The 27,330-nt window shown below is 39.6% G+C and overlaps 1 protein-coding gene across 2 annotated transcripts in view; it reads left to right on the top strand.

Annotated features, from left to right (window-relative positions):
• gpatch2 (G patch domain containing 2) overlaps positions 1 to 27,319 on the top strand; it is a 300,732-nt gene extending 273,413 nt beyond the window's left edge. For both annotated transcript variants that reach the window (XM_063055750.1, XM_063055751.1), the window contains one exon: positions 24,492 to 27,319. In XM_063055750.1, the coding sequence (XP_062911820.1) occupies positions 24,492 to 24,661 (170 nt within the window). In that variant the 3' untranslated portion in view covers positions 24,662 to 27,319. The remainder of the gene's footprint in view (positions 1 to 24,491) is intronic.
• The last annotated feature ends 11 nt before the right edge of the window (positions 27,320 to 27,330 follow it).

Genomic DNA, 27,330 nt, shown 5'->3' on the forward strand with positions numbered 1-27,330 from the left:
AGAGGGGAACGGGTGGATGCTGTATACTTGGAATTCCAGAAGGCATTTGGTAAGGTGCTGCATAAGAAACTCATTATAAGAAAAGGATGCTTGGAGTTGGGGCAATGTATTAGCATCAATAGAGAACTGGTTAACCAGAAGAAGATAGAGAGTGTTTCTCTGGTTGACAATCATTGGAGAGTAGAGTGCCCAAGTGTCGAAGCTGGGCCCACAACTGTTCATAATATACCTTAAAAGAGTTCAAAAAGGGGACAAAGTGCAGTATTATTAGGTTTGCTGATGACACGAAATTGAGCGGAAAAACAAATTGTGCTGAGGACCCAGAGAATCTGCAGAGAGTTGCAGATAAGTTGAGTGGGCAGGGGTCTGGCAGTTGGAGTACAATATTGGCAAATGCAAGGTCATCCACTTTATAAAGAAAATAGATCAGATTATTATTTAAATCATGAAAGATGCAGCATGCTGTTGCACAGAGGAAGCTGTGAATGTTTGTGCATGAATCACAAAAGGTTGGTTTGCAGGTGCAACAGATTAGAATGTTGACTTTCATTGCTAGAGGGATTGAACTTTAAGAGCAGTGATGTTATACTGAGTCCATGCGGGGTACTGGTGGAGCTGCATCTGCAGCACAGACTGCATGCAGTTCTGGCCTCCTTGCAAGGGGGTGATGTAGAGGAGGTCCACAAGCTAATACAGTACCCCAGTAAATCCTTTCAATTCTATTTTTTCCAAAGCCACTACATTCTTCTTATGGTGTGCACGACTGTGGCCAAAATAAAAGTTGTGTGCAAAACCCTGGTCAGACCCCACTTGGAGTACTGTGCTCAGTTCTGGTCGCCTCACTACAGGAAGGATGTGGAAGCCATAGAAAGGGTGCAGAGGAGAGTTACAATGATGTTGCCTGGATTGGGGAGCATGCCTTATTAAAACAGGTTGAGTGAGCTCGGCCTTTTCTCCTTAGAGCGATGGAGGATGAGAGGTGACCTGATAGAGTCGTATAAGATGATGAGCGGCATTGATCGTGAGGCTTTTTCCCAGGGCTGAAATGGTTGCCACAAGAGGACACAGGTTTAAGGTGCTGGGGAGTAGGTACAGAGGAGGCGTCAGGGGTACGGTTTTTACACAGAGAGTGGTGAGTGCGTGGAATGGGCTGCCGGCAACGGTGGTGGAGGCAGATACAATAGGGTCTTTTAAGAGACTTTTGGATAGGTACATGGAGCTTAGAAAAATAGAGAGCTATGGGTAAGCCTAGTAATTTCTAAGGTAGGGACATGTTCAGCACAACTTTGTGGGCTGAAGGGCCTGTATTGTGCTGTAGGTTTTCTATGTTTCTGTTTTCCTAAGTTGTTCTGAGATGCCTCTGCAATTGATCTCCTATCCAGATGTTTATGATATGTTTACATTGTAAACTAGATTGATCATAAGTTCAGTATCCCAGAGATCATTGCTTGGGTTTTCAAGTGCTGCCAATTGTCTTAAAATATTTTTACATCTAACACACAGTATCTCATATAAATAACATAAAAATTACATGGAGCATACAAAAACTGCATTGCTAGCAATTGATAAAGGTTGGTACCTGTTTGATCCCAAGGAATGCAGACTGTAGTTCTTGAACTGAATGTTAAATGTCATTTAATCATTAACCTACAGCAGCTAAGTGACTATACCTGCAGTTGTATGGTTTCAAAAGAAAATGTTGCTATTTTAGTAGTCCTCTACCACAACTGCAAACACTGATTCCCAAGGTAAAATCATAGAACTATTAACATTTACAGCTCAAAGATATCCATCCAATTTGTTGCCATGTTCTTAGCTAGAACTTCTCTTATTGCTTTTCTCTTTAAACAGCCTTTCTCTTCCTCTGCTTCAAATAATGAAATGCATAACCCATACAGTGGTCTCTGAGCCAAAAGCACTTGATTGTAAAACACACCAAGCTGCAACAACTCTGAGTAACAAAATTTCTACATGCTGGCTTCTTGTTCTCTCAGATATGACCCTCTCACCACTCTTAGTTTTAAATTGATGACCCCTTGTCACTGACTTTCCAGCCAGAGGAAATATTCTTTCCCTTTTCACCTTCCCAAAATACTTCATAATTTTGACATCCCTAATAGATTTCCTCATTACCTTCTTCGCTCCAATGAAAAGAGCCCCCTTTTCTCATGGGTAAATCCCTCATCATGAGAATTATCATAGTCAATTCTTATGCCCTCCAAGGTCCTACAATTAATTCAACCACGTCCACTGCTGCAGTGATTGACTAATTTTTCCTGTGTTCTTGCATATTTACTGCTCGTTTCATAAGACTTATAGATGGCCTGGGTGTAGCACAGTTCTTAGAAACAGGAGGCAGTGCATAAATTTGCATGACCCTTTTAACAAATTTACTGATCTGATTACTACAGCTCAGAGTACTGAAGTGGGGGGATAGCTCTTCGGGCCGCAGAGATTTAGGATCTATGGTCGCTCTTTTGCGTCTGAAGTTGCAGGTTTTCCAATAGTGCTGTGATAATTTGCAAATGCACTTTAGATTCCTCAAAGCTGTAGTTTTACCTTGCACTCTGAAAGGCTATTGCGAGTACAGAGAGACAATTTTGGACTAGACTGGAATGACAGATAGACACTCGACATCTGTGGCAGGGCTTACACAATATAACTTCCTACTCGACAAGATCAGGTAGCCTAAGTAGCAATGACCCATCACTCCCAGATGAGCTCAGTGCCTCTTCTGCATATTTTGATATGGACAACTATGACACGCCCACACATCTCTGAATGACCCTGTAATTTCAGTCTCCTTCAACAGGATAAATCAGGGATCCTTCAACAGGATAAATCTGCAAAAGGCGTCTGATCCTAGAGGGTGTATTTAGCCAAATACTAGATATCTGTGCAGATCAACTCGCTGGAAAATTTACAGACATGTTCAACTTCTTGTGTCTGCAGTCTGACATTCCCACTACTTCAAAAGAATATCTATTTAACTGGTGCCTAAGGAGAGCATGGTAACCTGCCTCAGAAATTACCTGGATCTGTTCCAATTTGCTGACCATCTAGACAACAGCCATTTGTACATCAGGCTACTATCTGTCAGCTACATCTCGGCGTTCAACACAATTCCATCCAAATTCATCATCAAGCTTCAAGACCTGGGCCTCTGTACCTCCCTCTGCCCCGGGATACTGGACCGCCTCTTCAGCAGATCTCAATTAGTGAGGATTGGTAACACCTCCTCTTCACTGACCATCAACACGTGCACCTTAAGGGTGCATGTTTAGTCCCCTGCTCTGCTGTCTATACATACATGATTATATTGCTTAGCACAGCTCCAATACCGACATCAAATTTACTGATGGCACAGCTGTTGTTGGATGAATCAGGTGGTGATGAGTCAGCTGACCGGAATGAGATGGGTCCCCTGGTTGAGTGGTGGTGCAGAAACAACCTCTCACTCAATGCTGTCAAAACTAAAGAGCTGATTGTTGACATCAGGAAGTGGAAGAAGGATGATCATGCACCTGTCAACATTGAGGAATTGGCATTGGACAGAGTCAGCAGCTTTAAATTCCTGGGCGTTAATATATCAGACGACCTGTCCTGGGCCCAACACATAGATGCAATCAGAAAGAAAGCGTGCCTGCATTATTACTTTCTTAAGATCTTAAAGAGGTTCAACTTGTCAACAAACATACTAACAAACTTCTACAGATGTACGTTTGAAAGTATCCTGACTGGTTGCATTATGGTCTAGCAGTTCAAATGCACAGGAACGATGAAGCTGCGAGAGTAGTGATCTGTGCCAAAAACATCACTAGCACATTGGTAGTGTCTACAGGAGATGCTGCCTCAAGAAGGTGACGTCTGCCATCTAGACCATGCCATATTATCACAGCTGCCCTTGGGCAGATGAGAGAACTGAACTCCTTCAGCACTCTCAACTATGCATCCTGAAACTATATCCATTACCTGCCAGTGAGATCACTAATCTTTGCAGCCTAGGTGGCCTTTGCTTTATCCTTTGAAGAGGAGAAGCACTTTACCTCTTACATTCTCAGGTCTTCATTCTCATTAGTGCTTGATGCTTCCCTCTTTGACTGCTCCAATTTGATAACTGGTCTCGCCTGCATACCTATTTCCATTGGTATGTGTGCAGCACAAGCAGGTGTTAATGTGGGTATGTCTAAGTAATGTTCTCTTTGAGTAGGGCAGCAGGAACATTGTCACTAAAGTAAAATGCCCTAAAAACTAACACAGTATTTGTTAGTCCCCTGTCCTGCCAAAGGGTTTTGGCCTGAAATGTCAACTGTACTGTTTTCCATAGATGCTGCCTGGCCTGCTGAGTTCCTCCAACATTTTGTATGTGTTGCTTGGTTTTCCAGCATCTGCAGCTTTTCTCTTGTTCACAGTATTTGTTCGTTAAGGTGAAGTTTAAGTGCGTTGAAAAATGTCCAGTTGTAGTAAAATGTTTCCATGAGAAGATGGAGAATAAGGAGATAACTGAAGGTGTGAGTGGTAGAAGTTTGATTTCAGTAGGGGAAGCACAGTAGAGCAGTTACTATAGCTACCACCTCACAACTCCTGTGACCCAGGTTCCGTCCTGACCACCGATACTGTCAGTGTGCAATTTTCATGTTCTCCCTTTCAGTGTATGTGTTTTTAGCCCGGATGAAAAGTTGACCCAAGAGATCCATTTCCCTCTATAGATGCTGCCTGACCTGCTGAGTTCCACCAGCTTTTTGTTTCTTTGCTCCAGATTCTAGCATCTGCATTCTTCTGTGTCATCGATGCTGTCAGTGTGGAACTGTCATGTTCTCCCTTTTAGTTCGTGGATTTTTCCCAGCTGCTCCAGCACACAGGATATGTATGTGTTTGTAGATAGGTTCCCCACTATAATTTGCTCCCTGAGTAGGGGTGTTGGTACAATGTGGAGTTGATGGGAATGTTGGAAGATGTTGAGAGAAGAAAAGACATAATAGTGCAGAGTTAGATAAAAGAAGCACATGATAGGTTAGGACTACGAGGAGTGATTGATAAGTTTGTGGCCTAAGGTAGAAGGGGATGAGTTATTAACTTCAAACTTTCTGCATGATCACTCAAAGAGTTGAACTGCATGTGCATATAACGAGAGCTGTATAACTCATCTCCTTCTACCTTGGGCAATGAACTTATCAATCACCCCTGCTGTGGACACTTTCTGGAGGTCCAAAATCCGTATGCTCCACGACCGCTGGACTAAGTGTGTAACTGTTGGAGGGGACTATGTTGAAAAATAAATGTACTAGGTTTTCTAAAATTGACTCCTTCTACCTTAGGCCACGAACATATCAGTCACCCCTCTTATATTCCCTAGAGTGCAGGAGAATGAGGGAGGAGGTATATAAAACTAAGTGGTATAGGTAGGTGACAGGCTTTCTTTTTTTCTTTTTCTCCCTCCGGTTGGATGAGGCTAGAACTAGAGGTCATAGGTTTAGGGTGAAAGGTAAAATATTTAGAAAGAATGTGAGTGGAAACTTGTTGACTCACAGCAGTGTAGGTGTGGACATGAGCGGCCAGCAGAAGTGGGAAATGTGAGTTTATTTGTAACATTTTAGAGCATAGATACATGGATGAGAGGGTTATGCAGGGCTTTGGTTGGCACAGACTAGATGGGCCAAATTGCCTGTTTCTGCTGTTGTGCTTTCTGACGCCATTGCCTCTGCAGACTTGTTAGGCTGTACAGCCCATTTTCATACTGCAAAATTCAATTACTCAAAGAGGATTAATAGATAACCCTCTTTTTGCCTTTTATGCCAGTTCTTGAATGGTCCAACCATGCTCATCTGTTTCTGCCCTAACTATCTACTCTTGATAGTTGGATATGTCCAACACCTCTGCAACATGTCAGCAGGAGCATTGTGTATGCGCACAGAATATGGCCATGAATTTCTCAGGTAGGAACAAGAATATATGAGGAATTGGAACCAAGGCACTGAATGTGGTCAACACTAGGACCAAGACCAGGAGTGGTAGCTCAGAGCGTAGCCCAGGATGAGACAAGCGACTTCAGAACTGGATCAAGACTGAGATATCCTCAGAAATGAGAGTGTAGTGTTGGAACTTTACTGCATAAAGGTACAGGGGCAGGCTTCTACCAGGAGCCTTGGGCTCAGAGTGTGAGTACAGTTTACAGCTGGGAGCTGTGGTTGGGTGTGTGGGCATATGTGCCCATGGGATGGAAGGGTTGTAAGGGCAGAAGGAAGATGAAGCATTTTCCAGCCTACAGTTCTTAATAAGTAAAGTGCTTTCAGAGCCTCCAGCTGGTTCTGAAGCAGTAAACCAAGGCTGATATTCTTCTGTAGCAACAGATCACAGCACTGCCATCTCCTACCAACCTAATCATGAATGTGGAGGTAATTAAATTAAATTGGTTATGGGAAAGAGATGATCGAAAAATATCGCCATCTTTAATGATGAGACAGCCCAGCATGCATGGCTAAAGCGTTCACAAACATGTTGAGCCAGAAGTGCCGAATGGAGCAATCCATCTTGATTTTCACGAGAGAGCCCCACCAACAGAGGAGCCAGCCTTCAGCCCAATTTGTATCCAAGTGGTATCCAGAAATAACTCAGAGCACCGAATACAACAAAGGCAAGGGCACCATACAAACACTTGGCTGGTGCTTTGAAAGCCTGCACTCCAAAACTAGCTGCAATTCCGATGAAATAGCAGCATTGGCATATACCAAACAATGTGGAAATTTGCCCGATATATCCTGTTGACCAAGATCTGGACAAATCCAATTCATCTAAGTTCTACCCATTACTCCACTCTTGCCACCATTGTCAGTACTGTCCAGCAGCATTTCCTCACAATTAACCAATCACTGATAACCAGGTTAGTGAGATACTTTGCTCCATGTGTCATGAAAACCTTGGTTCAAATGCAGATCAAATAGCTGAATTCCAGAGAACAAGGAAGATTGATCTACTTAATATCAACACAGCATTTGACTTAGCGTGGATTTGAATTAGGGCGTGCATTTAAGATGGGAGGTGTTAATTCAAAGGGGATGTGTGGAGCAAGTTGTTTCTTTAACCAAAGAGAGTAGTGGGTGCCTGGAATGCACTGTCCAGGATGGTAGTGAACACAAATATGATAGGGATGTTCAGAGACTCTCAGATAGGCACATGGATTGCAGAAAATGGACCAACATGGGCATTACATATTGGCATCTAATTACTAATTGAATTAGTTATGCACAAAATTGTGGACCAAAGGGCTTGCTCCAGTGCTGTACTGTTCTATGTTCTATCGTAAAGCCCTTGTAAAATTGAAGTCACTGCCGTTCCGATGAAAATATTCTAGTGTTGGAATCATACCAAACACTAAAGAAAATAGTTACGGTTGTCAGAGATCAGTCATCCCATGGATTCATTGCAAGAATTTCTGAGGTTATTATACTCGGCCTTCCTTTCATCACAGGGTCAGAATTGGGGATGTTTGCTGATGAATACACAATGATTAATTCAATTTGCAGCTCCCAGGTAAATGTGACTGTACATGCTGGCATGCAGTAAGACCCAGGCAATGTTTGCAGCAGATTGATAAGTGGCAACTAGCAAATTGCCACAAATCTTAACTGTATGTCCTTGATAATGATGTGATGTGTTGTTGTTTCTCACTTGAAGGTCACCATTGTGCAGAAATTCATCTAAACCAACCAGATAAGTATCATGGTTATAAGAACAGGGGAGACAATTGGTATATGGGAATAATAGGGTTGTCGTAGTCAGTGATTTTAACCTCCATAATATTGACTGGGAATGCATTAGTGATAATGAATTGGATGGGGCAGAATTTGTTGAGTGTATTCAGGAAATTTTCTGAAGTAATACGTAACTGGCCCTTATAGAGAAGGTGTTAGACTCAATTTCATTTGAGGAAATAAGGCTTGGTAATTAGTTGACATGTTGGTGGGGGTGGGGGACCTTCGGGACAGTGACCATAATTTCATTAGTTTCAAGGTATTCATGGAAAAAGTAAGAAGTGGTCCTTAAACTAATTTGGAAGGGGGATGGGACCCGGAGCAATAGAGCAGTGAAAGAAGTGCATGCAGTAAAGCCAGATCTAACATATAGAGAGGCTTTGAGGAAAGAGAAGCAGAATAAACGGTATAAAGGTAGTAAGGTAGAAGGGCTGAAATATGTGTACCTCAATGCAAGAAGCATCAGGAACAAAGGTGATGAACTGAGAGCTTGGATATGTACATGAATTTATGATGTAGTGGCCATCACAGAGACTTGGTTGGCACCAGGGCAGGAATGGATTCTCAATATTTCTGGATTTCAGTGCTTTAAAAGGGATAGAGAGGGGGGAAAAGGGGAGGAGGGGTGGCATTACTGGTCAGGGATACTATTACAGTACAGAAAAGGTGGGTAATGTAGCAGGATCCTCTTTTGAGTCAGTATGGGTGGAAGTCAGGAACAGGAAGGGAGCAGTTACTATACCGGGGGTATTCTGTAGGCCCCCTGGTAGCAGCAGAGATACAGAGGAGCAGATTGGGAGGCAGATTTTGGAAAGGTGCAAAAATAACAGGGTTGTTATCATGGGTAACTTTAACTTCCCTAATATTGATTGGCACCTGATTAGTTCCAAGGGTTTAGATGGGGCAGAGTTTGTTAAGTGTGTCCAGGACGGATTCCTGTCACAGTATGTGGACAGACCGACTAGGTGGAATGCCATACTAGATCTAGTACTAGGTAATGAACTGGGTCAGGTCACAGATCTCTCAATGGGAGAGCATCTGGGGGACAGTGACCACCGCTCCCTGGCCTTTAGCATTATCATGGAAAAGGATAGAATCAGAGGACAGGAAATTTTTTAATTGCAGAAGGGCAAATTATGTGGCTATAAGGCTAGAACTTGCGGGTGTGAATTGGGCTGGTGTTTTTGCAGGGAAATGTACTATGGACATGTGGTCGATGTTTAGAGATCTCTTGCAGGATGTTAGGGATAAATTTGTCCTGGTGAGGAAGATAAAGAATGGTAGGGTGAAGGAACCATGGGTGACAAGTGAGGTGGAAAATCTAGTCAGGTGGAAGAAGGCAGCATACATGAGGTTTAGGAAGCAAAGATCAGATGGGTCTATTGAGGAATATAGGGAAGCAAGAAAGGAGATTAAGAAGGGGCTGAGAAGAGCAAGAAGGGGGCATGAGAAGGCCTTGGCGAGTAGAGTAAAGGAAAACCCCAAGGCATTCTTCAATTATGTGAAGAACAAAAGGCTGACAGGAGTGAAGGTAGGACCAATTAGAGCTAAAGGTGGGAAGATGTGCCTGGAGGCTGTGGAAGTGAACAAGGTCCTCAATGAATACTTCTCTTTGGTATTCACCAATAAGAGGGAACTTGATGATGGTGAGGACAATATGAGTGAGGTTGATGTTCTGGAGCATGTTGATATTAAGGGAGAGGTGGTGTTGGAGTTGTTGAAATACATTAGGATGGATAAGTCCCCGGGGCTTGACGGAATATTCCCCAGGCTGCTCCACAAGGTGAGGGAAGGGCTTGCTGAGCCTCTGGCTAGGATCTTTATGTCCTCGTTGTCCACGGGAATGGTACCGAAGGATTGGAGGGAGGCGAATGTTGTCCCCTTGTTCAAAAAAGGTAGTAGGGATAGTCCGGGTAATTATAGACCAGTGAGGCTTACGTCTGTGGTGGGAAAGCTGTTGGAAAAGATTCTTAGAGATAGGATCTATGGGCATTTAGAGAATCATGGTCTGATCAGGGACAGTCAGCATGGCTTTATGAAGGGCAGATCGTGTCTAACAAGCCTGATAGAGTTCTTTGAGGAGGTGACCAGGCATATAGATGACGGTAGTGCAGTGGATGTGATCTGTATGGATTTTACTAAGGCATTTGACAAGATTCCACATGGTAGGCTTATTCAGAAAGTCAGAAGGCATGGGATCCAGGGAAGTTTGACCAGGTGGATTCAGAATTGGCTTGCCTGCAGAAGGCAGAGTGTCATGCTGGAGGGAGTATATTCAGATTGGAGGATTGTCACTAGTGGTGTCCCACAAGGATCTGTTCTGGGACCTCTACTTTTGTTGATTTTTATTAACGACCTGGATGTTGGGGTAGAAGGGTGGTTTGGCAAGTTTGCAGAGGACACAAAGGTTGATGGTGTTGTAGATAGTGTAGAGGATTGTCGAAGATTGCAGAGAGACACTGATAGGATGCAGAAATGGGCTGAGAAGTGGCAGATGGAGTTCAACCTGGAGAAGTGTGAGGTGGTACACTTTGGAAGGACAAACTCCAAGGCAGAGTACAAAGTAAATGGCAGGATACTTGGTAGTGTGGAGGGGCAGAGGGATCTCGGGGTACATGTCCACAGATCCCTGAAAGTTGTCTCACAGGTAGATAGGGTAGTTAAGAAAGCTTATGGGGTATTAGCTTTCATAAGTCGAGGGACAGAGTTTAAGAGTCGCGATGTAATGATGCAGCTCTATAAAACTCTGGTTAGGCCACACTTGGAGTACTGTGTCCAGTTCTGGTCGTCTCACTATAGGAAGGATGTGGAAGTATTGGAAAGGGTACAGAGGAGGTTTACCAGGATGCTGCCTGGTTTAGAGAGTATGCATTATGATCAGAGATTAAGGGAGCTAGGGCTTTACTTTTTGGAGAGAAGGAGGATGAGAAGAGACATGATAGAGGTGTACAAGATAATAAGAGGAATAGATAGAGTGGATAGCCAGCGCCTCTTCCCCAGGGCACCACTGCTCAATACAAGAGGACATGGTTTTAGGGTAAGGAGTGGGAAGTTCAAAGAGGATATTCGAGGAGGGTTTTTTACTCAGAGAGTGGTTGGTGTGTGGAATGCACTGCCTGAGTCAGTGGTGGAGGCAGATACACTAGTGAAGTTTAATAGACTACTAGACAGGTATATGGAGGAATTTATGGTGGGGGGTTATATGGGAGGCAGGGTTTGAGGGTCGGCACAACATTGTGGGCCGAAGGGCCTGTAATGTGCTGTACTATTCTATGTTCTATGTTAAATTAATGCCGTAAATTGGAGGAAAGCTAATTTTGATGGCATCAGACAGCAACTGCACTCTGATTGGGGAAGGTTGTTTGAAGGTAAAGGGATGTCTGACAAATGGAGGCTTTTAAAAGTGAGATAGGATGAGTTCGAGGCCAGCATGTTCCTATTAAACTGCTCAGGACAAGCTCAGCAAGATGAGGGAAACTTGCTTGATAAGGGATATTGAGGTTCTGGTCAGGAAAGCAGTAGGTAGGGAGGGAGTAAATTCCCTTCAAGATAAATATGGTAATATGTATCGACCTATGGGAAATCACTAAAGAGTACTTCATGTCTGTATTTAGCATGGGAAAGGCATGAAGGATAAAGAGTTCAAAAATTCTGCAACATATCAGTAATTCAAAGGGGGAGGTGCTGGAGGTCTTGAAAGACATAAAGATGGATAAACTTCTGGTTCCCAAGGATGTTATGGGAAGCAAAGGAGGGGATTGCTGTGGCCCTGACAGGAATTTCTGTAAAGTTATTAGCCACAGGTGGGGGATTGCTAATGTTTTGCCTTAAGCAGGATAAGCCAGGAACTACAGGGCAGTGAGCCTTTCATCAGCAGTGAGTAAAATATTGGAAGGATTCTGAGAGAGAGAGAGCAAGCTTATTTGCATTTTGAAAGGCAAATTGATTTGAGATAGTCAGTATTATTTTGTCCATGAAAATTTGTGTCTCATTAATTTGATTGAGTTTTTTGAAGAAGTGACCAAGATGATTGATGAGGGTGAGGTAGTAGACATCGTCTATGTGGATTTTAGCTAAACCTTTAACAAGGTCCAACATGACAGTCTGGTCGAGAAGGTTAAGTCCAGAAGGGAACTAAGGTGAGTTTGTCGGTTGAATAGAAAATTGACTTTGTGGTAGGGGGCAGAGGTTGGTAGTGGAGGGTTGCTTTTCAGATTAGAGGCCTTTGACGAGTAGTGTGCTGGTACTCGGTTGATTACCATATACTGTATATTAATAATATGAATGAGAATATAGACGGGCATATTTAACAATTTTGTAGATAATATTATTACTGCAGTGGACAGTGAATATTTTTGGGCAATTACAACAGAATCAACGGGGAAAGTGGAGAAAAAAATGGCAGATGGAATGTAACTCAAATGAGCAAAGTGTTGCATTTTGGGAAGTTAAACCAATGCGGGACATACAAAGTGAATGGCAGGACCCTGAGAGGTGTTGTTGAGCAGAGAGACATAGTGATACAAGTACATATGTTGTTCCACTCAGATGGCAACTCGAGTAGACAGGGTGGTAAAGGTGGTATCATCGATCAGGCGCCGAGTACAAGAGTAGGGATGTTGTATTACAGGTGTACAAAATGTTGATTCAGCTGTACTTGGAGCAGTTATGGTCACCACATTACAGGAAGGATGTGAATACTTCTGTCATCCTTTTTATCTACAAGATGTTGCCTGGCTTGACTTACAAAAAGAAATTGGATAGACTGGGTCTGTTTTCCCTAGAGCAAAGAAATCTGAGAGGTGACAAGATAGGAGTTATACAGAATGGTGAGAGGCTCCGATAGAGAGACAGGGTCTGTTTCCCAGGGCAGGGGTGTTTAAAACTGGCATAAGTTTAAGGTGAGAGGGAGAAGGTTTAAAGGGAATTTAAGACGCAAGTTATTTTATGAATTACTTTGCTTCCCCCACCTACTCTTTTGGTTCATTCCAAATACCAAAATTCTTTTGGTACCTCGAATGATTTGACAGAGTAGGTGGTGGAAGCAGGCACACTAACAACAATTAAGAGACATCTTGGCAGGTATTTGAGTGAGCAAGGCACAGAGGGATATGGAGTTAATTCAGACAAGTAGGTTTAGTATTGATAGGCATACAGGTGTCCCCCACTTTTCGAACGTTCGCTTTATGAAACCTCACTGTTACGAAAGACCTACATTAGTACCCAGTTTTTGCTTTCAGAAGGTGTTTTCACTGTTACGAAAAAAATCAGCGCGCGATAAAAAAATCAGCGTGCGCCCTGAGCAGCTGCTCCTCCCCCGGGATTCGGAACGGCATTCTCGCCGGCGTTGCTTAAACACATGCCTGTGAGCAGTCGTTTGCAATATGGGTTCTATGGTATCGGAAAAGCCTAAAAGAGCTCATAAGGGTGTTACACTTAGCGTAAAACGAGACATAATTAAGCGTTTCAATCGTGGTGAACGAAGTAAGGACAAAGTAAGTTTGGCTTGTGGAAGCTGACGAAGATGATGTTGAAGAGGTTTTGGCATCCCATGACCAAGATCTGACAGATGAAGAGCTGATGCAATTGGAAGAAAAAAGGATAGCAATCGAAACTGAATGCAGTAGCAAACTGAACATGAAGCAACTGTGTGAGATTTTCGCTGCAATGATAAAGTACGACTTTAATTTTGAAAGGGTACGTAGGTTTAGGGGATATTTGCAAGATGGTTTGAGTCCTTACAAAGAACTGTGTGATAGAAAAATGCGCGAGGCTCAGCAGTCAAGCAAGCCTTCCACATCAGCCACAGCAGACGACAAACCTCAACCTTCGACATCGAGGCGGACAGAGATAGAAGATGAGCTGCCTGCCCTAATGGAAACAGACGATGACGAGATGACACCCCAGTGTCGCACCACCCCAACCCCCAGGCTACGGACAGATGCCGATTCGCGGAGAATGCAGAGGTAGTCGGGAGGCACACAGCACATCTTTAAGAAAAAGGCCGAAATAAACATGCTTAATTAATTAGGTGCCACCCGACACGTAATTGTCAGCCCAGATCAGAGATGACGTAATCGGAAATCGGCACTGATCTAGGCTGACAATTACGTACCGGGCGGCACGTAATTAATTAGCATGTTTGTTTCGGCTTTTTTCTTAAAGATGTGCTGTGTGCCTCCCGGCTACCGCTGCACCCCCGCATGCTTCACGGATCGGTATCGGTTGGTGGCCCGGAGGGTGGGGGCCACTGCACCACCCCAGCTCAGTCTAACACACCTCATCATCAGTGTGCTCGGTGCTGTTTTCCCAATTCCCGTACGTGATACTACACTGTACATACATTATTTCTACTTTATATAGACTGTGTATTTTTACGTGTTACGTGTTATGATTTGCAGCTTCATAGCTTAAAGGTTATTGGAGAGAGTGTTTTTGCCAACAGCGCTTGCGTGAGATTTTCGCTACAGAGAACAGTGCAGTAATGATTGTGGAAAAGTATTTCTACTTTATATAGGCTGTGTATTTATCATATCATTCCTGCTTTTACTATACGTTACTGTTATTTTAGGTTTTATGTGTTATTTGGCATGATTTGGTAGGTTATTTTTGGGCCTGCAAACACTCACAAAATTTTCCCATATAAATAAATGGTAATTACTTCTTTGCTTTACAACATTTCGGCTTACAAACCGTTTCATAGGAACGCTGTACCTTCGGATGGCGGGGGAAACCTGTAATGGTTGACATAGATATGGTGTTTATATGCTGTACAACACTATGACCATCCAAGATGAAGCAACCCATCCACCAACCTGAGCATTAATTTCCTCCATCAATGGCACATAGTGGGATTAGTGTTTACCAAGTACAAAGTACATTGCAGTTTTTTGCTTAAGTTACTTAGCTTAAGCAGTTCCCAAACTCTCAACCTCCAACACCATCAACATGTGAACACCATCACGAGCAAGTTCCTACTTGCTAATATATCATAGTTCTTTAATTATCACTGGGTCTAAATCCTGGAAATCCTAGGGAGGGTTGCCACCAACTTCTCAAAGGCAATTAGGGATAGACAATAAATTCTGATTTTGCAGTGATGACCATATCTTAGAAAATGAAAAACAATTTTAATAAGGTTAAAGCCATTTAATTGCTATTTCAGTTACCCTACGGCAGTTTTATCAGTGGAATGTAATTTTATGTGTTGCTTCGAGGAAAAATAAAAATTTCTGTTCCTGGAAGTAATGGCAACCTTTGTTCATCCTATTAACAGTAAAACTTCTGAAGAATAATAAACAAAATTAACAAGAAGTCAAATACAGTGATACTTACATAAGGGAACAACATTTGATGGTAGAGATAGGTTTTCAGGATACCATTAAAGCAGGGCAAGAGGGTAGCAGGAAGTTTTTGGAGAGGTCACATCCTAGATAAGGTATCCTACCAAGAGAAGGGCAAAGAGAATAAGACTTTGGTAACCAATTATCAGTCCTGCACAACACATTAATAAAAACAATTTCCAAATTTGTATGAAATAGAATAGGAAAGAAGTATCATTTTTCTTTATATAAAAAAAACCCATGATACTAGGTGAATTTTTAGCTATTTGAAAAATTGAACAGATATTTGATTTATGCAAATTATTACACTGCTGATATTCAATACATTTCCCTCTTTGTATTGAGCAACAAAATTAATATTGATATACCTAAATACTGATTTCTGAATTTACAGCAAGTTCAGCTTGGAATCCAAGTGAGTATTTTTGTTTGCAATTGCGAGTTAAGTAATGAATAGCTCTCTTTACATCTGTCGCCTTAATGAAAGCACTTAAAAGATTTTATGCTGTTTGTGGTAGTCATTTGTTTGACTTGCAAAACCATTCCAGTTGAAAATATCCAAATGTACAAAAATCAGACATTTTTTCCCGTTGAGCTTATTAAATGAGCAATGAATTTTTCATATTAAATCGAGATTAAAAGTCAGAATGTTCGAATTCGGTTTATATGTTGGAGAGAAAAATTAAATGACATTTTCCTTAACTCCCAATTTTAGAGTTCATCTCGTTTTGCCGTACTAAACTACTAGCATAAGTTGCATGAAAATTAATTCAGCAAGATCCTGCAAACAGTTTATTAACAAGAAGTAAATATCTGTAATTGGCGTTAAGGTCATTACGTATACCAAACATTACACCCGGCTTCAGGTACTGAAACATCTTCTATCCCCACCGTATTGCTTCTTATCCAACATCAATACAGGCACTTTAGAATCCAAATTACTAAACAAACTGCCAATTAGGCCTGCAGTCATTTGGATAGATTAGTGGCCACAGAGACTGATACAACATTTTCATCCGAGCCAATTATGTAAGTATACTGTCCTTGAAGGTTTCAGAGAAAAGGCTGTTTTGTTACAGCTATAAAACAAATTCAAAACCAATAATGCAAGATTCCACTCTAAGATTGCCTACTTTGAGACTCCTTCAGAATGAATTTTGAATGATTATGAAAAAGTTTTTTTGAGGAAATCAGCAAAAAATGTTTGTTCCTTTAAACCTTCAGCACAGGAGTGCGTTGTGCAAACTTCCAGTGAATTCATATTTAAGCTAACACGTTGCTGTATCAAGAAATAGTTTTAAGCAATGAAATGGGCATTTTAACATGTAAAGCAGACAGTTTTAAAATAAAAGCAGAGCCAACATCTATATAAAACTACCTTTTTGTAATTGCTGTGGCAAACAAAACAATAAAACATAAAAACAAAGGAACTCGTCTTTACATCCTACACTTCCATTCATTTCTGAACACTTCATTGCAAAATCTATTTAGGAAATAAATTTTGCTGATGACATTCCATATTGAAACAAAGCAGCAAATTTCTTAATGAACTTGTGCCTAAATTTTTTAAACCAGGATTTTGATCACTAATTTTAATTGAGTTGCTTCAAAATAGTGTTGAATTTTGGATGGTTCATATGTGTGAAGAAATTCCTATGACTTTGTTAAAAAAAAACACCAACATTGCAAGAGCAATACTAAACAGTATTTTTGACATTGGCCCTGTAATGATAATGATGCTCTTTATTACAAGTTATTTACAGGATTGACATGTTTTAAAAATTCAACTAAGGCACAAGTGGAATTAGTTAGTTTAGTTAGTTTACACTAAAAATATAGTTGCTCCCTCGTATCGTTAACTCTTCTCTTGTAAAAACATTCTGTAGCATAAGAAACATTATGCTTTGGTAACACTGAAGAACTTATTTTCCTTAAAACACTTGGACAACATTGGGAACAACACCCAGACGACACTGGCTACAACACGCGGACAATATTGGCTAGAATGGTAACAAGATGCACCATTCCATCCATATGTAATATGGTTTCCAAGAAAATTATTAAATTTATGCCAATTCAGTTTGTACTAATCTTCTTCAACTATGGGTATTTCAACCAATGGAAGAGAATTACCTTCCCTCTTTGTAGTGGTTATCTATCCTCCCATCATTATAATTGATTGCATTTGTGTCATTTTAGCAGTTGAAAGATTGTCTTTAGCTAGACAGTATTGAATCCATTTTCAGTCTGTGGGCTTGAATTATTTTATATGAGCAAATTTTAAACTCTGATCCTGCATTTTAGGGTTCTAAATCATTTAGCCAATCTTGTAAAGGAATATAACCAATGTCCCAGTGATACTGTAATTTAGTATTTTAAGAGCCATGGCAGATATTCCAAAGAAGCCTTATAAAATAAGAGATCCCAGTGGTTTGGACAACACCAACTACAGCACTACAAAGTTCTAACTACTTTTTTTTAAAAGCATTAAAAGCTTACTCTATTAATTTAAGGGTGCCCAGTACTGTCAATTCATAATTGTTCTTACTTCAGTGAGTATTGACAAGAACCACTCCATATCTGTCAACAAATTTTCACTCTTTTACTCAGTATTTGTTTTGAATTTGGTGTACAATACAGATGTAATAATAAATAGAAACATTTTACATAAAACTCAGAGTTTGTATGGTATGAAGGAATAGCATCAATACTGTCTTATTTCAGGTATTTGCCTCAATTTAACACTCTCTTATTGTTGAAAATACTGTGCTGGTAAATATAGGCTGTGCTTTTCCACTTAGCTAGATCCCTTCAAGATAAAAAAAAAAGCATCAGAGTTCTCCTTATACTCTGGCTCACAATTTGTCCCTCAACCTAAACTTATCTGGTCATTTACCTCATTGCCATTTATGAGACACAAATACCTATATTTTCCATGTCTGTAATTGAATCCTCAATTAATAAGACTATTATGCCACTTTTCTTGCCCTCTTTAATTTTATAGCCAAGAATATTAGGTTTTGAATCATGCTTTGACTGAAGCCAACATTCCATCAAATTTATGGTGTTGTATTCTTCCATTCTAATAAACATCTCCAGCACTCTAGCTTTAGTTCAAATGCTCTGTGTGTTGGCATATAAATACTGCAACCTGATCCATTATATTCCTCAATGCACTTTTTAACCTTTCCATTGCACATTTTCTTTTTTTCCCCTCAATCCTTCTACACAATCTCATTCTGATTTTTCTTATAATGCACATCTCCATAAGCCATCTTGAGCTTTCAGTTTGTTTTCTCACTCATTCGCTTTTCTCATGCTTAAATGCTCCCTTACTAATTCCCTGTACTTTCCATCCATGGAAATATTTAGCAATTGGGATGTTTGAAGTATATCCATCTGTCAAGTTTGCAGAGTGGTTAGCACAACTCTTTACAGTACCAGTGACCCGGGTTCAATTCCTGCCGCTGTCTGTAAAGAGTTTGTATGTTCTCGGCGTGACCACTTGGGTTTCTTCTGGGTGCTCCGGTTTCCTCCCACAGTCCAAAGACATACCATTTGGTAGGTTAATTAGTGATTGTAAATTACCCTGTGATTAAGCTAGTGTGAAATCGGGGGTTGCTGGGAGGCACAGCTCGAAGGGTCAGAAGGGCCTGTTCCACACTGTATCTCAATAAAATAAATAAATAAATAACTGCCCTTTACCTAAAATTGTCTGGGGGTGGGGGTGGGGGTGGGGGTGGTCACAGAACATCTTTCTGTGTTATTTTTACAGCCAACTAGCCAATCTGTACCTCTAATTTTCTCAAATCAATTCACTGAGTGTTTACTAACCGGTTGTTTGCAAGGTCTTGCTTGATAATTGAGAGTGTAGCTACTCAAGCTGAAAAACCACCATTAAGGTCTTTTCTGTGACATCGCTGCCTCTGTGGATCATGATTTGCAACTAGTTGCATTCTATTTTCATAGACTACCGACCTTTTCTGTTTATCAGTGTTTGGAGTACAGCATGCGATTCAACTCATCATGTGCAAAACAAGGATATCCACTTGTTCCATGATTGCTGTTGAATGCACTCCCTTGTAGCCCTGTCTCTGCTTGCATCATAAGCATTAAATCAGTTGGATGAGATCAGATCCACAGATATTCCTGATTACTGGGTAATTGCCTTTCTCGTCCTTTGCCAGATCAGAGCTGACACAGGTGCAGAGGCTCCTGTCATTTTAATAAAATAGGGAAAGTACATTTATTTTTAAGCATTTTGCTTTAATGTTCTTCACAATTTCTAAGTATTTACTGAACATCTTAATTTTTAAAACTCTAATGATGTACATCAACTGTAATATTTTTTAAATATCTGAATGTCAGCAACATTAAGAAAAGCCTTTAAAAGAAATTTGAAAACAAAAGTGAGAATTTTGCAATCCTGGCGTAATGTAGCAGCAAGTAATTGTATTCAGCAAGTGCAAAGGTGACAGTTAACTACAACAATTCTAGTTAGGACAAAGGGCAGAAGTTCTGAATGGCCTCAAGTTTTCACAAGGAGATTAAAGTGAGGAGTGTGTTGGAATAGTTAAGTCTGAAGCTAACAAAGGCATGAAAGAGGGTTTTAGCACTAGATAGTTTTTAGTGGGGTAGAATTTAGCAAAGATACAGAAATGGGAATTGTGATAGCATTCTGACAGGCTGCATCAGTCTGGTATGGGGGGGGGGGGCTACTGCACAGGACCAAAAGAAGCTGCAGAGGGTCGTAAATTTAGTCGGCTCCATCTTGGGTACTAGCCTACAAAGTACCCGGGATTTCTTCAAGGAGCGGTGTCTCAGAAAGGCAGCGTCCATTATTAAGTACCTCCAGCACCCAAAAACCTGCCCTTTTCTCATTGTTAGCATCAGGTAGGAGATACAGAAGCCTGAAGGCACACACTCAGCGATTGAGGAATAGCTTCTTCTCTGCCATCTGATTCCTAAATGGACATTGAACCCATGAACACTACCTCATTTTTTAATATATATTTATGTTTTTGCATAATTTTTAATCTATTCAATATACATATTCTGTAACTGAATTTTTTTTTCTTCTATATTATGTATTGCATTGAAGTGCTGCTAAATTAACAAATTTCACAACACATGCTGGTGATAATAAACCTGATTCTAATTCTAATATCTGATTAATAAATACCAGCGCAGAACAATAATACTGTTCAATGACTTAAGATTGATTAACACAGATGTATAAAAAAAAGTGTAAAGCAAAACAATTCTACATTAAAAGGAATGTACAATAGATTCTTCACACACACTGTTCGGTATTGTTTCATTTTCATCCATTCCATTTAAATAGTTCCCTCCAAAATTTCTAACATCATTTGCTTTGCAACTTGCTGGACTACAGACTTGAGATGGACATTTGTTTTCTCCCTCTGCCTAGAAACCAGAGTGGTTGTTGAATTACCTTTAGTTTCACATGGATTGTCTAGGAATTTACTCTTCTGTCTTGTGAGGATATCCATGATGAAATGCTCAGTGGAAATCAATATCATGTTTCATTTATACTTGATACCTAAGCCTTCTACTTGCATTTTAATATATTCATTTGTCCTAAAAGTAAAGTTTAGTTAAAGGCCAGTTTGTTTTTATTTAATATAAAAGCTTGACAGAACATACTTCCATCATATGATTGCAAATTTTTGTGAGAACATTATCAAGAATTGCTTTGGGCACTTTGATTTAACAGAGCCAGTATTAGCAATACTAGTTTACCTGAGACAGGTTTTCATAGTAGTAACTCTGACAGTGATAAAAACAAAACCATTAGAATAATTTTCCATCTGATAGGATATTGCATAATAACTGTGTTTCATCGGTGCGTTAAGCTGTTATAACATCAGAGAGTGATTAAGCAGATGTCTAGCTTCTGGCAGCTGTAGACCTATGATCTGCCATTTAGTTTAGCCTGGTGGAGAAGAAATGAAGTATGGCTTGAAAGTATAACTAAGCAGTTGTGTTTTTAAACAGACTGGCTTAGGCACAGGTCAAGTTTAATTTTGATCAAATACAGAACTATTCAGATAAATTAGAATCTAATGGAAACATTACTTTTCGAATAGATTTTTTAATTATTGGTATTTCATTTTAATGTCACAATATTCAGCAACTGTTTAATGCAGCAATGTCTTCAAAGCTCTTTGATTTTTTGCCAGCATTGCTTGGAAATTTATTTTAGAAATTCGTAGAATAGACGTCAGGAAGCACATATTTTACTTAAAGCAAAAGTTGCAGATGTTGAAAACATGAAATAAAACAAAAAGTGTTGAAAAATACTCAACTGGTCAGGCAACAGTACTAGACAGAGGAACAGAGTTCCACTTTCAGGGTGATGATCTTTTAACAGGAACTAAGAGAAAACGGCTCGACATTTTGCTCTTTTCCATAGATGGTGCCTGGCCTGCTGAATTCCTCCAGTATTTTGTGTGTGTAGCACTGACTTAACCCATTTCCTTTTCTCTGGATAATAATTACTTCAAGTTATTGAGTCAGTTGGCACAGAAATAGGCCCTTCAGTTGAAATGATTCAGCCTGACCAAGTTTCCCAGCTAATTTAGCTCCATTTGGCCCCTATCCCTCAAAACCTTTCTCTGTTACCTTCCCTATTTATATTCGAATTTCTTTTTAATGTATTCATTTTTTGGGTCAAAGGTATGGGCAATCTATATTTTATACAATTGTACAGCCTTTACTAATCCCATTTAGACCATAAAACCTAGGAGCTACGAGTCTGCTGTGCTGTTCCATCATGGATAATTTATTATCCCTCTCAACCTCATTCACCTGACTTCACCCCATAACCTCATATGTTCTGTTTTATCAAGAACCTATCAACTTCCACCTTAATTATACCCAGTGACTTGTCCTGCACAGCCATCTATGACAAAGGATTCCACAGGTTCAATATAGATTTATAACAGAAAAAAATGCTACTAAACAAACTACTGGGGCTTTTTTTTGAGGTTGTAACTGATAGACAAAAGACAAGCAGTGGATACAGAGTGTTTGAAGTTTAATTGGGTCTTTGGCTCTGTATCTGAATGCTTAGACCATAGAGATAGGAGCAGAATTAGGCCATGCAGCCCATCGAGTCTGCTTCCCCATTTCATCATGGCTGATCCTGGATCCCATTCACTCCCATATACCTGCCTTCTCACCATCTCCTTTGATGCCCTGACCGATCAGGAAACGATCAATTTCCATCTTAAATATACCCCAGGACTTGGCCTCCTCTGCAGTCTGTGGCCAGCAATCCACAGATTCACTACTCTCTGGCTAAAAAAATCCTCCTTACCTCTGTTTCAATGATTGCCCTTCAATTTTGAGGCTGTGCCCTCTAGTTCTGGATAACCCCAACATAGGAAACATCCTCTCCACATTCACTCTATCTAATCCTTTCAACATTCAGTAGAGTTCAATGAGATCCTCATGCATTCTTCCAGTGAGCACAGACATTTCTGGCATTCTGCTAGTGTCTTCCATGGTGAAGTCTGACACAAAATGCTTTTTAATTTTGTCTGCCATTTATTTGTCCCCCATTACTACCTCTCCAGCATCACTTTCCAGCAGTCCAATATCCACTCTCCCTCTTTTTCTCTTTATATATCTGGAAAACATTTTGTATCTACTTTTATGTAATTGCACAGCTTACCTTCATATTTCATCTTTTGTCTCTATTGCTTTTTAGTTGCCTTCTATTGGCTTTTAAAAGCTTCCTAATCCTCTTCCTACTAAATTATGCTATAGTATATATCCTCTCGAGTACTTTTATGCTTTCTTTGGCTTCCCTTGTCAGCCACTGTTGTTTCAGGCTCTCTTTAGAATACTTATTCATCTTTGGGAAGTATCTTTCCCAAGCGTTCTGAATTTCCCCCAGAAACACCAGCCATTGGTGTTCTGCCATCATCCCTGCTAGTATCCCCTTCCAATCAACTTTGGCCAACTACTTTCTCTCGCTGGTCTTCTCTCTTTCAAACTGCATAGTGGATTCTATCATATTATGATCACTGCCTCCTAAGGGTTCCTTTACCTTAGGCTCCCTAATTAAATCTGGTTCATTACACAACACCCAGTCCAGAATTGCTATTCCTCTAGTGGGTTTAGCCACAGGCTTCTCTAAAATGCCTTCTCATAGGCATTCTACAAATTCCCTTTGTAGGGATCCAACACCAACCAGATTTTCCCAATCTACCTGCATATTAAAATCCCCCATGATTATCATAACATTGTCATTTTTACATGCCTTTTCTATCTCCCTTTGTAATTTGTAGCCCACATCCTGGCTACTGGTTGGGGGCCTCTGTATAACTTTCATCAGGGTCATTTTACCCTTGCAGTTTCTTATCTCTGTGCACAAGAATCCTACATCTTCTGATCTTGTCATCACTTTCTAAGGATTTGATGTCATTTTTACAAATAGAGCCAGCCAATCCACAGTGCGAGCCTGCCTGTCCTTTCCATACAATGTGTATGTATCCTTGGATGTTAAGCTCCCCATTATTTACTGGTCCATTGCTCATAGCTTTCTATGCCTGTTGATTCAAGTGTTTATCAGAATACTTAATAAATGTGATGAATGTACCCCTCTTACCCACCCATTCAGAGAATGTGCTCCAGACTTCAGCCACCTACTTGGTGAAGAAAATCATGCTCAGATCCCCTCTAAGTATTTTACTCATTACATAACCCTGTGTCCACCAGCTTTAGACACTACTGCTATAGTTGAGGATACATTTATAATAATGGATAATTTTACAATTTTTAAACATTTCACTGTTCAATTTTTTTAAATGGTAAAAGGACAAAATGGTAGTTAATAACAAAGCATATTTCTTATTGTATAGTTATTTTTCTAATTAACTTTTTTCTCTGATTCTTTTGTGATAATATACCCCTTCTCAGCATTTCTTTATGCCTATTATTTGTATTGTATCAGGAATTGCAAATCAAAGACATTAAATTGGCTGAATGTCATTTTGGGTTTCCCGAGGTTGTAAAATGTGCTTTAGAAATGCCAGTTTTTCATCTTCTGGCAGAAATAGTGGTCCTTTCCCATGTGAGAAGAATGCAATTAATTAAGTTGAAATTTGGGAAGTTAGTGGCATGATAATTAATACAGCATTAATTCACTTTCAGAAAATGTTGTCGAAAACTGGTTCATTGCTTATTTTTAAACCTGTCATTCTCTGAACCCATAAGGGGTATTCAAGAGGTTATCATGTGCCAAGGCAAATTGATTTAATATTTAATCAGGTAAATTGAGAATTATAAGGTTTAGATTTTAGTTCAGATTGTGCTGCTCTTTTCAATGTGTCCACACTAATTAAATCTCTGCATGTCTTACTTCTAGTATTTGTAGGTGAAAATGCCAGCCCTATTCCAGAAACCAACATTGGTAGTCGGATGCTGCAAACCATGGGATGGATTCCTGGCACAGGCCTTGGACCAAATGGCAGTGGGATTGCTGAACCCATGAAAGCATTATGGCGACCAAAAGGGGTTGGACTTGGCTTCTGCTGACAGGCAGCTATTCAATTTAGTGGAAACTATACACATTTCAGTGGAAGTGACTTCACTAACCTTTGCTCAAGAAAGGTCAAAACATCTATTTCTATAGTGACAAATGGACATCCTAATAATGTGATTATTAATTGTGTTTTGAAATCAACACATGCTTTTTTCTGATCAGAGTTAATGTTGATGTGCTGTATTAATTATAATTGGGGATTCCAGATATTAGGAAGTGATTTTCATTGTTGTACATCAATACACAAGTTCAAAGTTTTTGCAGGTACTAATTCTATCTCATCCAAAGTGTGGTGTCTGAAAGTAGAGGCGACGGATGTGAATTTATTGTGAAATTTGGCAGTGCGATGCCTCTTCCAATCCCCATGATATGAATATCTCTGTATGATTTGTAAGTTTGTCATTATGTTACCACTGCTGTGCTTCAATTGAAAAAATGATGAAATAGATGTTTAGAAATGTGATAACAGTTCTGCAGCAAGCAACTCGGAGCAAGCAGTTCAGAAATGATTTTCAGTGGTTGCATATTATCTGTAAGCCTTTTGTTTGTCTTTGTTCAAGTAAATTTATTTTAAATTCAACATTCAATTTCTTTAATGTCCAAAAATATTATGTACATTCTCCAAGACTGAAAGGATTTCATTAGCATAACAAAATGTCCTTCAATAGATCCCATAGTATTAAATATACCATTTTCTAAAATACAATTTACCTTAGATTCCAGTTAGTGTGTAGATATCAGGTTTTTTAATGAAATATTCTGTCTTGCTATATCATTTAAAAATAAACCATGTATTGCCATGACATAAGGTCTTAGTGCTGAGCCACATTTGAATGAACAGTGAATATTGTTGTGATAATAATCAGAATCAAAATCAGGTTTATTATCATTGACGTGTCATGAAATTTGTTATTTTGTGGCAGCAGTATAGTGCAATATGTTAAAAAAAACTACTCTGAGTTACAAATAGAAACATTAAAGTATAAAAAGAGAACAAGATACTGAGGTTGTGATCATGGACTGTTCAAAAATCTGAAAGCAAAGGAAGAACTTTCATGCTTTCTTTTATTAAAAGAAAGCCAGGGTACAGCAGATTACTGAACTTATGGTTTAATCAGGTTGATGTACCGAGTTTTAGTAAACAGAACTGGTTTAAGATTTGTTCTCAGATTGTCTTTCTAAAACCTTAATGCAATTTAGCTTCTGCATTTTACATATTGCCTCCCATCTCACTAAGCAAGCACTTGACGGCTCATCCATCCGTTACTTTCTTCTGCAGTTTGTAGTGAATAACCTTATTTAATTCTCTATATGGCATTAAATTTAAAATATATATTTTTTTAAATGTGAAAATAAGTTGTGAGTGCCTGGTAACCATGCAAGTACCACTTATCATTTTTGCTCCTATACAGATGCTTTCCTAGGGTTGAGAGTTGTTATCTTACTTAGTATTTTAAGCTTGGACTAGTTTATTTCTTTCAAAAAGTATCATTGTTTGTATCAAAATTGTACTCTTCAGTTGATGGTTTGTTGCTTTGTAGTAGTTACCAATTGATGAAATATATTAAACTTCATTAACGGGCTAGACAAACTAAGGCTACTGTTGCCTTTCTTAAAGTAAGCAGCAGTTATCATTTGAAGGGTGACTTACATTACTTTACATTCTGTGTTCTAATACAAGATCAGTGTAATCCCATCTATGTCAAGAGCCTTAATTGCACAACTCTGCTTCATGACAAATCTTCAAACAATCAGGAACTATTAGGTTATTGAGCTGAAGAATGCAATAGGAAAGATAAAGGGAACCTGCTCTCCATTTTAAATTAACCGGAGAATGAGCATATTTTCATTGCTTCAAAAGCTGTCATTTTGCTTTCTGTGAGAAGTAACAGATTACTTACAAGCAGTTCTAATGTACAGAAATGGCATCACTGAAGCATTGCTAAGTACATTAGATATGAATGGGGGGAAAAACCTGCTTAAAACAATATTTATTATTATTATCTGGATTTATAATTAAAAGGGGGACAAGAATTATTGTCGGAATGGACGATTGCGTAATTTACCAAAATCAGTGTGGCTTGATTAATGTATATAATTGAAAATTATATTTTTCTTGTCTTTTTTCAGTGTATTAAAGCAGCCACTGATCAGAAGTTATAGCTTACCTCCCACAATACAATCAGAGTCAAATCCCATGTTATTAGCAACAGTGTGCTGGAGAGAAGGCTTGGCATCTTGTAGCTTTGGATTTGCTGTTTACTTGGAACATTATGAAAATGACTTTTAACAATTAATTCCTGTAGTGCTGAGGGTTCTGTCAAAAATTACAATTAAATATTATGGGTTTTATCAAAGTTATGTTTTACGTTGCGTATATTTGTACTTGCTTCTAGATTTAATGCACATTGGCAAAATATCCACCTACTACAAAACAATCTGAGGCTTGAACAATCAGATCTGCTTTGTTTTGCAACAATGTTAATTTTCAGTGTAATTTCCCTGCATCAATTATTTGAGAGATTGGTTATTAGAATGCCCAGCAGTTTAACTCTGTATAAGCACCCTGTAAAATCGAGGAAACTCTTACCTGATATTCTACAAACAGATAAATAAAGAACATCTCACAATCTTTTTGTGTGATTATTTAAATTTTCTTTTT

The sequence above is a fragment of the Mobula hypostoma genome, chromosome 8 (assembly GCF_963921235.1).
Source record: "Mobula hypostoma chromosome 8, sMobHyp1.1, whole genome shotgun sequence".
Classification (NCBI taxonomy): Eukaryota; Metazoa; Chordata; class Chondrichthyes; order Myliobatiformes; family Myliobatidae; genus Mobula; species Mobula hypostoma.